Raw genomic sequence first — 10,244 nt, forward strand, 5'->3', positions numbered from 1 at the left:
CTCAGCACCAATGACCTAGAGTCCCATTGAGTAGAAGGTCACATGAGAGTCATTTACAGAGTAGGGGCATGAATGAAAAATGGTGAGAGGGATGTCTTTGGGGTAAAAAGAGAAAATATTAAAATTATTATTTATGTTACTTTTTCTATTACATTTATTCTCTCTCTTTGTTAGATAACCTACAATACCTGAAGAATAATAATAAAAAGATTCTGGTACATAGTTATTAAATAATTCCATGTATGTTAGTGATTCATACTCAAATTTTGCTTTACTTGTACTGGATTGTGAACCTTATAATGTGAAGATCATTAAGACTTTCTGTCGATATTCTTCCGGTGTTTCTCCTGAATACAATATGGCAACAGATTCCAACTGAGCTGAGGGTGCAAATGTATATTGTTGAGAACTATCAATTGGTTGTTTCTGTAAGTTGAAATAAATATGTCCCTTTAATAGATTAAGTGCTTGGATAAAAAGTAAAAATTATTTGCTGCAATTTTTTTGGTAAACTCATATGCATCAAGTGGTCTTAGAGCAATGTCTACCTCAACCATTATTTTCTGAGTATGAGCCAAAAACACAGACTATCACATAATCTGCACTGCCTTACGTATTTACACTTAGGGACCAGTGTAGTTTTAAGTGACCTTGAAAACAATTGAACACTTTTACATCTCAGAAGAAAAATAGAGTGCCTACAGATTTTGTTTCAGTATTATACAGCTGAATTGTTCTACACCAGTATTAAATTGATTTAATAAAATAATAATGCCAGCATCCAGAGCAAATAACAAGAGAACAATTTTCAAATTTTTCAGTAAAATTTCAGAAAAATTATTTTGATACAGAGATCTTTCAATTAACATATGATGAAAATTCCCTTTACTATTGAAGAGCAAAGTGTTTTTGAAGGCATGGGAGGGTATTTATGTATTAAGTGAAGGCTCAAGAAAAAGATCTTCACATAAACATTTTAATGTAAAATTATGGACGCCATAAACTTGAGAAATGTGTTGTTCGTTCTCTTGAAAATTGAAAGCAGGGTTTTTAGTAATTCCTTTCTGAGATGATGAGGGTTTAGATGAGGAGTACCATATTAAAACTAAGCTTCAAGAGAACCAGGACCATTTTGAAAAGATACAGTTAGTACAGCAATGTTCACATCCTAAACCCCAGATCCTGTGAATATCTTAGCTAATATGACAAAGGAAAATTAAGTACAGATGGTGTCAAGGTTAATAAGCATCTGACTTCATGATAGATTATCTTCATCATTAGCAGAAGCCTTATCTAATTAGAAGGGTACTTAAATATGATACAGGGAGGCAATAAGAAAAGCATTAGAGTGATGGGATATTGGATCGATTCACTGCAACTTTTTTCAAAAAATTTTTGGTGATTCTTTTTCCATTAGCACAAAGTTTACCTCAATTCAGTTGTAAAAGCATCCATGATTTATTTTATATGCATGATATTATGGGTGGTGAAAATTAAACAAAAAATACAGAAAGTAAAGAAATGCTTTTTGAGGAGTGAGCCACAGGTACTATATGAGTATAGATAATGTGCACCCTACATAGGTGTGATGGTGGATGTGTTGATATTTGATATATATATGAGTTATTTGTTACAAAATATAATACTCAGACTGCATTTAAAAATTTTATATGAGATAGTCAGGGTTAATCAAGATAAATGGGTAAAATTAAAATGATAAGGTTGGTAATAATTTTGACTATACAATAACTAACATTGATGATAAGAGGTCTATTGCTTTTTTTCAGATATATAAAATATAATTCCCCTTCATCATTAAAAGGACCATGTTCCACTTAAGGTACTACTAACAATCGCCCTTCTTTTTCAAGCTGGTATTGGACTCACAGACAACAACTTCCTCCTATTCTTCCGAATCTTCTCACTCCTTCAGGATCAGAGGCCTAAGCCCACTGACCTCATCACCCGTCAACTGGCCCTTGTCCACTTAGTGATGCTTCTCATTGTGGTCTTCTTGGCATCTCCAGACCTGTTTGAGTCACTGTATTTTCAGAGTGACTTCAAGTGTAAGACATTCTTCTACATGCACAGGGTGATGAGGAGCCTCTCCATCTGCACCACCTGCCTCCTGAGCATGCTCCAGGCTGTCGCCATCAGCCTTGGCACCTCCTGGTCTGCAACAATTAAACAGAAGTTCACAGGTTACATCTTTCACTCCTTCTTCTTCCTATGGGTTCTCAGTTTGTCTCTCAGTAGTAACCTGCTCTCCTCCATTGTGGCTTCTTCTAATGGGACCAAGACCGATGTGCTAAGTATCAGCAAATACAACTCACTTTCTTCCATAAGCTACATTATCAGGAGCCTGTCTTTCATGCTGCCACTGCTTATGAATGTCTTCTTTGTAGCAATCATACTGCTCTCAAGTGCATACATGGTAATTCTCTTGTCCAGGCATCAGAGACGATCCCAATACCTTCATAGAACCAACCTGTCTCCAAAATCCTCCCCAGAGAAAATGGCCACCCAGACCATCTTGCTGCTGGTGAGTTGCTTTGTGGTCATGTACTGGGTGGACCTTATTATCTCATCCTCCTCAGCTCTATTATTGGCTTATGACTCAGTCATTGTGAGTGTCCAGAGGCTTGTGGGCAGTTTCTATTCCACTGTCAGCCCTTTTACACTTATTAGTTCAGATAAAAGAATAATCAAAATTTTGCATAATGTGCGATATAAATATAAATTTTTCATAAATTAATTATAAAAAGTCTGAAAAATAGATTATTTTGACATTAGTTAAATTATCCAAGAAGTAGATGGCTTGATATATAATTTAATGACACTTTTAATCTATGTAAATTCTTTTGAAACCTATGCTGCCAAAGACTTAGTGGTTTCTTGAATTCAATGTCCACCCTTAGAGTCTCCTGTGTCTACAAGTTCTTTATCTTTAATATTGATTCTCTAATTTTTCTATAAGACAACTTTTCTACCTTCTTGAAGTGTACACTCAAGAAGCTCCTGTTGGTAAATACAATCTCTCTCCCTTTCTCCCTCTCTCTTTCTTTTTTTTTTTTACTTTTTAAGATAATTTAGTTTACCTTTATTTATTAAAAATATGCTAACTATGTATCCAATTATGGGTTGAACAATAACTTTTTTTCAGAACTCTTAATATATATTTCTCAGTTTTCTGGGTCTATACGGGCTGTGGAGATTTTACTCTCACCTTGTAGGTTATCTCTCCTTCTCATGGCTTTTAATTGTCTTCATTCTATTTGGTGTTATGCAGTTTGACTGTTATTTTGTAAAATATCTTCCTTTATTGCTCTCTTTTAGACACAACACACTTCTGCATTTATGAGTTTATACCTGGTTTTTAATTTTAGAAATTTGAAAATAATTATTTTATTAGTGTGATTTATTATTTATATGGACTTAAGTAAAATAATTGTGCTTTGTTTCTTCTCATTCTGTTACTTATATACGTATAATTACATCCATATTGCTATTATTTTGTTTCTCTTACTGTATGGCTACATTCATTCTGTTCGATGGTCCAATTCACTAATCCAGTTCACTAATCCTCTCGTCATCAACTCAGTCTAATTTAATATTTAACTCATACATTGTATATTAATATGTATTTAAATTATTCCATTTCTATTTGACAAAATAGTATGGCTTGGCTTGTAATTTTTGTTAAAAGCAGTAGTATATGTTGTATAAAACAGTATATTGGGGGTAAATAGTTTTTAGGTTATTGATGAGCAGTTTTCCCTCAGATAGGCCTTAGAGTAGGGGTTTGTGGTCATGTAGATGAGAGGTAGACTGGGACTGAAATTTGTTATGGCAGTAATAACCTTCTGAGCACCAGGGAATTCAAATCCTTTTCAGGATACTTTGCCAATATCTCCCAGGTTTGCTGTGCCTTCCTTTTGTGCCTTTTATCAGAGATGGTCTCATGCACAGCTGTATTTTACTGTCATTTTTACTCCTTTTTTTTTTTTTTTTTTGAGATGGAGTCTTGCTCTTGTCATCCAGGCTGAAGTGCAATGGCACAATCTCACCTTACTGCAACCTCCCCCTCCCAGGTTCAAGCGATTCTCCTGCCTCAGTTTCAGAGTAACTGGCATTACAGGCACCCACCACCACACTCGGCTACTTTTTGTATTTTTAGTAGAGATGGGGTTTCACCACGTTGGCCAGGCTGGTCTTGAACTCCAGATCTTAGGTGATTCACCTGCCTCGGCCTGCCAGAGTGCTGGGATTACAGGCGTGAGCCACTGTGCCCAGCCAACTCCATGTTTTTTAACTTGGTGGCAGGGGTTGATGGAGTGAGGATATCTCTGTTGTTCTGAAGCCTCAGACAGCACTGTCAACTGGGGTGTGTGGTTACTGACGTTTAAAGATTTTCCTGCCCGTCTGTAGATGCAATGCAGGGACACGAGCACATTTCCGATTCTCCCCCAGTAGTAGAGAGGCTCCTAGTCCATGTTTCTAACTCCCAGTGGAAGTGGGTCTGCAACAGTGCCCGGTAAATTAACGGTTTAGTTTATTTGTTGTTGTTGTTTTGAGACAGGGTCTCACTTTGTCGCCCAGGCTGGAGTGCAGTGGCGCAATCTCGGCTTACTGCAGTCTCGACCTTCTGGGCTTAAGCGATCCTGCCGCCTCAGCCCCCCAAGTAGCTGAGACTACAGGCATGTGCCACCACGCCCAGTTATTTTTTGTATTTTTTGTAGAGACAAGGTTTCACCATATTGCTGGTCTTGAACTCCTGGGCTCAATTAATCTGCCCGCCTCGGCCTCTCAGAGTGCTAGAATTATAGGCATAAGCCCCGCGCCTGGCTAGGCTTCAGTTTCTTTATGGAAGATGCATCCGTGCGGAGATGTGGATATTGGCCTTGTTTCTCCACCATCAGCTGCTGTGAGTTTTTTCACGGTTCCCTCTGGCTTATGTTTGGATGCTCTCACACTGCACACTGGGCCTTGTATTCTATAGGAGAGGTGGGAGAGCTATGTCTCCAGAGTTGTAGCAGTGGGTGGGATAGTGGTCCCTCCCCATCAGCATTGTTGGGGAAGCATTCTCAGGATTCTACCTCATCCTCCCTGACAGGCCTTGTAGGGTTGCTAGAAACACTCTAACAAAGCTGTAAACCTTATGTCTGTAGACTCCAGGGTTTCACCTTCTCCTTCACCCACCTACACACAGACACCAGGTACTACTTCAAAAGTTTTGGTTTAATTTTACCAGTGTACATGGTCTTTCTGGTGCACATAAAAGCCTGGGGCCTCCATTACCTGCAGGCTTCTGCATCCCCTGATGTTGGGTTTGTTGTCTTCCCTGTGAATTCAGGTCTCTAAACGACACAGAACAAGCCATTCATTCATTTGCAGTTTCTCCAGATTTTTTGTTTGTGTAGTGTAGGAGCAACTCTTTGTCAGGTGTCTACATCTACAAACTTAACTCAGAAGTGAATATTTTTAAATACATTTCTTTTCTATCATACTTTTAGTACTTCTGTACAATTACCTATGCTAATTGTTCTTCAGTATTTTTTATATTTGTAGTCTTTATCTATTTTAATTATTTAATTATTTATTTATTTTTTTTTTGAGATGGAGTCTCACTCCATTGCCCAGACTGGAGTGCAGTGGCGTGATCTTGGCTCACTGCAACCTCCACCTCCCAGGTTCAAGTGATTCTCCTGCCTTAGCCTCCCCAGTAGCTGGGATTACAGGCATGCACCACCACGCTTGGTTAATTTTTGTATTTTTTTAGTAGAGACAGGGTTTTGCCATGTTGGCCAGGCTGGCCTCAAACTCCTGAACTCAGGTGATCCACCAGCCTCCTCCTCCCAAAGTGCTGAGATTACAGATGTGAGCCACCGTGCCTGACCTAGTTAGAAGTAATCTTATTTGTTTATTTTTAGTTTTGTTCCCTGGAATTTTGAGGTTAAATTCAAAATCTCATTGCTCAGACCAATGTCATGGGACTTCCACCCATGATTTTTTGATTTTTTGTTTTGTTTTGTTTTGTTTGGCAGCAGTTTCAGAGTGTCAGGTCTTACATTTAAGTTTTTAATAAATTATGAGTTAATTTTTATATATGGCGTAAAATGAAGTTGTTATTTTATTGTTCTCTGTGTGAATACCCAGTTTTCCCAACACTATTTATTGAAGAGACTGTCATTCTTTATGTGTATTTTTGTTACCTTCATCTAAAATCAATTAGCTATAAATGCATGAATTTCTGAGCTTTTTATTTTGCTTCATTGAACTATGTGTCTGTTTTTATGCCCATACCATACTGTTTTGGATACTATAGCTTTGTACCATGTTTCATTGTCAAGTAATTTAATGTTTGCACTTTTTTTTTTTTTTTTAGCTGATATTACCCTGACTCTTCGGGGCCTTTTTTGTATCATATAAATTATGGAATTTTTATCTTATGTCTGTAAAGTATGTCACTGATATTTTGATAAGAATTACATTAAATCTGTAGATTATCTTGTGTAATACAGACATTAAAACAATATTAATTCTAGAAATTCATGAATAAGGGACATCTTTCCATTTGTTTTTATTTAATTTTTGACCTCAATTTTTAAAGCTTTTTTTAGCTTTTAATGTAGAGATTTTAACTTTTTGATTCAATTTATTTCTGAGTATACTTTTTGTATGTATTATAGATGGAATTGTTTTCTTGATTTCTTTTTCAAATACTTTTACATAGTTTCTTGTTAGTGTATAAAAACCCTATTGACTTTTGTATGTTGATTTTATCTCTTGCAAGTTTACTACATTTCTACATTAGATCTAACAGTTTTTTAGTGGAGTTTTAAAGGTTTTCTATATAAAATTCTGTGGTCTGCAAAGAGTGACAAGTTAACTTCGTTTCCAATCTGTATGCCTTCGATTTTGTTCTCTAATTTCTCTGGCTTGGATATAGAGTATTGTATTGAATAAGATTGATGAAAGTGGGCATTCTTGTTGTGTTCCATGTCTTATAGAAAAAGCTTGCAACTTTGTCTCATTTAATATATTATTAGCTGTTTATTTGTAATACATGACCTTTAATTGGTTTAGGTGAATTTATTCTATACCTAATTTGTTGAGAGTTTTTTTCATGAAGGGATGTTACTTTGAAAAAAATTTATTCATATATTTAAACGTTATACTTGGTCCTGTGGTGTGTCTTTCTGATCAGAAGCTGAGACGTGCATCCATACCTACAGGAGGGTATAAGGGCATCATATCTCACATTTGGTCAAAATGACCTGCTTACAGTCTACTGTGGGTGTCTGACTCCATAAAATAAATTGAGGCCCAGGAACTGTCATCTGCTTTCTTCATTGAATTATGCCAAGTGTCTGAAAAAGTGCTTAATATGTACGTGATGAATACATAAGCCCTAACTCCCACCTCTTTAGATATATCTGACTGTGACTTTCTCAGCACCCAGGGATATCCATTCTCTCTGGGTCAAGGACAAAGTCCAGCTAAAATGAAGCTCAATTGTCCTTTACAAATGTAAGAACAAGTTTGTCTTCTCTATGCTTTTCCAATTATAGAGGGACATGAATCATTGAGACATGAGAAAAAGCCTCTTGGGTGAAAGAACAGAAAAAAATATATAAATATGAATAACCAGAGCATGCCCAGCATCCTTTCCACTAAGCCAGGCACTAGGGATCCTCTTTTCATGTTCTATGTCATTCATTCCTCACAAAAACCATATGAGGTTCATTGTACAATTCTCTTCAGAGATGGAAACTGAGGCTGATAGAGATGCATTGTTATTCTGAGACACAGTAGCTGGCAGAGTCACCACTGTGCCTTGGAGAAAACAAATGCTTGCCTACTGAAACTGTGGAAGGGTGGTGAAGTCCTGGTAAAAGTTCAAGAAAATGGTAAAGAAGAAGATAGTTTGACCCCGGAAGGCTGCTGCCAGGGACTGCATCAGCTTCTCTCTTGGGCCTGGCTTGGGGGTCAGCTTCATTCAAATCTCTAGATTCGGGATAGACTCATATTTTTACTTGGGTGGCTGTGTAGGGGGGACAAGAAGGAACATACAGTCAGTGATGAGACCATGAAACACCAGAGGACTGGAATGTGTGGCTCAGACCAGGAGGTCCCCATCCTTTGGAGACTTGTACATGTGGAGGATATAGATGTCCATGGTGAAGAATTTTTTAGGCTTCCAATGTCGAATTTGATGTGGAGGTAAAGAATAATTAATCCATCAATAACTTCAAGGCATCTTCATCATACTGTATCAGCTGTAGAACAATAGCACTCTCCTGTATTAATAATCTTTATGAAGAGCACTATTCCAGAGAGTTCCCAAAAATCATTCTCAATGTAGAAATAAGAAAACACAGGCTTTGTGATATCAAATGGCTGCTCCAAAACACATGGGTCAGAATGAGAATCTTCCACGGTGAGGGTTGCATGAAATTTCTTCTAAGCTACCTGAGGCTCAGTCTGTTCCTGACATAAAGGGGAAGGGCATGGGGAAGCCACATTTTCTCTCTGTTTTAAAGACAGGGCACAGGGCAAGAAACCCTAGCACAACCCTTTGGACTTAAAGCAACATAACTGGGTTTTCTAACCTCAAAGGGAGAGAAACAGCTACAGCAACCCCACACCTGGCAAAAGTGTCCATGATGGAAAACTCCAGGGTTGGAGAAAGCCCATCAGAGGGCCAAGGATCTGAGGAGATAACTCAGTAAACGGAAAACCCAAATAAGAATAAAACAACTGAAAGGTAACTCAAACATACCAGTTGGAAAAGTGGAAATAGAAACATAATTTTCTTTGCCACAATGATACCAGCTTGTCAAATAATTCAAAGAAGGTTAACATCCAGGGGAGTCTGGATCCAAAATGGCAGATACATTCAGAAACTCCTGTTGGCAGTGTACCTGTCACAGCCCTTCTGGAACACAATCCAGCTTTAGCTATTCACACTTTACACATGCCTATTCTTTCACTGAGTCATTTCTTTCCTGGGAGACTGTCATCTACCAGGGATTAGTACATGTTATGAGCTAAATTGTGTTCCCTTCCCAAAATTTATACTTTCATGTTTTAACACCTAGTGCCTCAGAATGTGACTATATTTGAACATATAGTCTCTGCAAATGTAAGGTTAAGTGAATTCATTGGGATGCATCCTAATTCAACATGACTGGGGCCCTCATTGGAAGAGGAGTCAGGGCACAGAAAAGCACAAGAGAAGATCTTATGGACACAGAGATAGAAGATGATCATCTGCAAGCCAAGGACAGGCTTCAGAGAAAACACCTAGCCACCAGCTTCAGGTTGGATTTCTAGCCTCCAGAACTGTGAGAAACTCAATTTTTGTTGTTAAAGCACTTCAGCCTGTGCTACTGTATTATGGAAGCCATAGCAAACTCTCATAGCCTATTATTAGCCTATTATAACACACGTAAGATGTTCCCTGAAGCATAAGTGAAATGGAAATAGAATTTATTATGTCAGACTCCATCAGCATTAAAAAGCTAAATTACTGAGAAAAAGGCTCTCTCTTATGAAATATTATGAAGACATATGAGGGCACAGCTCCTGCCCTGATGGGGCCACAGGGATGAGTTCTGTGAGATGACTAATGCATAGAGTAACATAAGACCCTTTCTGTTTAAGCTCCGCTATTTGGATAAAACCCTTCTCTAGTAATAGTGTACATTTTTAAATCTTAGAAAAGTTCTGGCAGAGAAGGCATTGAAGCTGCCTGCTGCAGGAGGTATCTGGGGTGGGTAGTTAAAACAACAAACATAGTAGCAACCTGCAAAGACACTTGTGGCCTAGTGTAAAGTAAAAACAGCACAAAAGTGTTTTCTTTGATATTCCTACAAGTATATGACTGGTGACTGGCCACCTAAGTTGCTATTATGGACTAATGGACGCCAGATTCCTTTGGGAAGGAATTGTGGGACACTTAATTGAAAAAGCTGTAAAACATTTTCCAGGGAGTCCTCATATTTGGGTCTGGATCTTGGGCCTTCTATGGTCTTTTGGGTCTCTTTGGAGACCCCACTGTGCCCACTTTCACCCCAGACCAGCTCTGCCCATGGTTGTTGGCATGGTGCATCTATCTGCTCTTTGTCCAATGAGATAAAGTAGCTGGACTCATCAAACAGCTCCTCATGGATCTCCTGCATGGAGCTCAGCAAAGAGAGTGCCTAGAAGCCTGGCCAAGAGGTGTCAGTGGCATGCCTGGC

The 10,244-nt window shown here is 38.2% G+C and overlaps 1 protein-coding gene across 1 annotated transcript; it reads left to right on the forward strand.

The window, feature by feature from the left end:
• The first annotated feature begins 1,993 nt into the window (after positions 1 to 1,993).
• Positions 1,994 to 2,755, forward strand: LOC129015226 (vomeronasal type-1 receptor 45-like). Its single transcript, XM_054452843.1, has one exon. It carries the CDS (start codon positions 1,994 to 1,996, stop codon positions 2,753 to 2,755), a length of 762 nt encoding a protein of 253 aa, XP_054308818.1.
• Positions 2,756 to 10,244: the final 7,489 nt, after the last annotated feature.

This window comes from Pongo pygmaeus, chromosome 18 (assembly GCF_028885625.2).
Source record: "Pongo pygmaeus isolate AG05252 chromosome 18, NHGRI_mPonPyg2-v2.0_pri, whole genome shotgun sequence".
NCBI classification, from domain to species: Eukaryota; Metazoa; Chordata; class Mammalia; order Primates; family Hominidae; genus Pongo; species Pongo pygmaeus.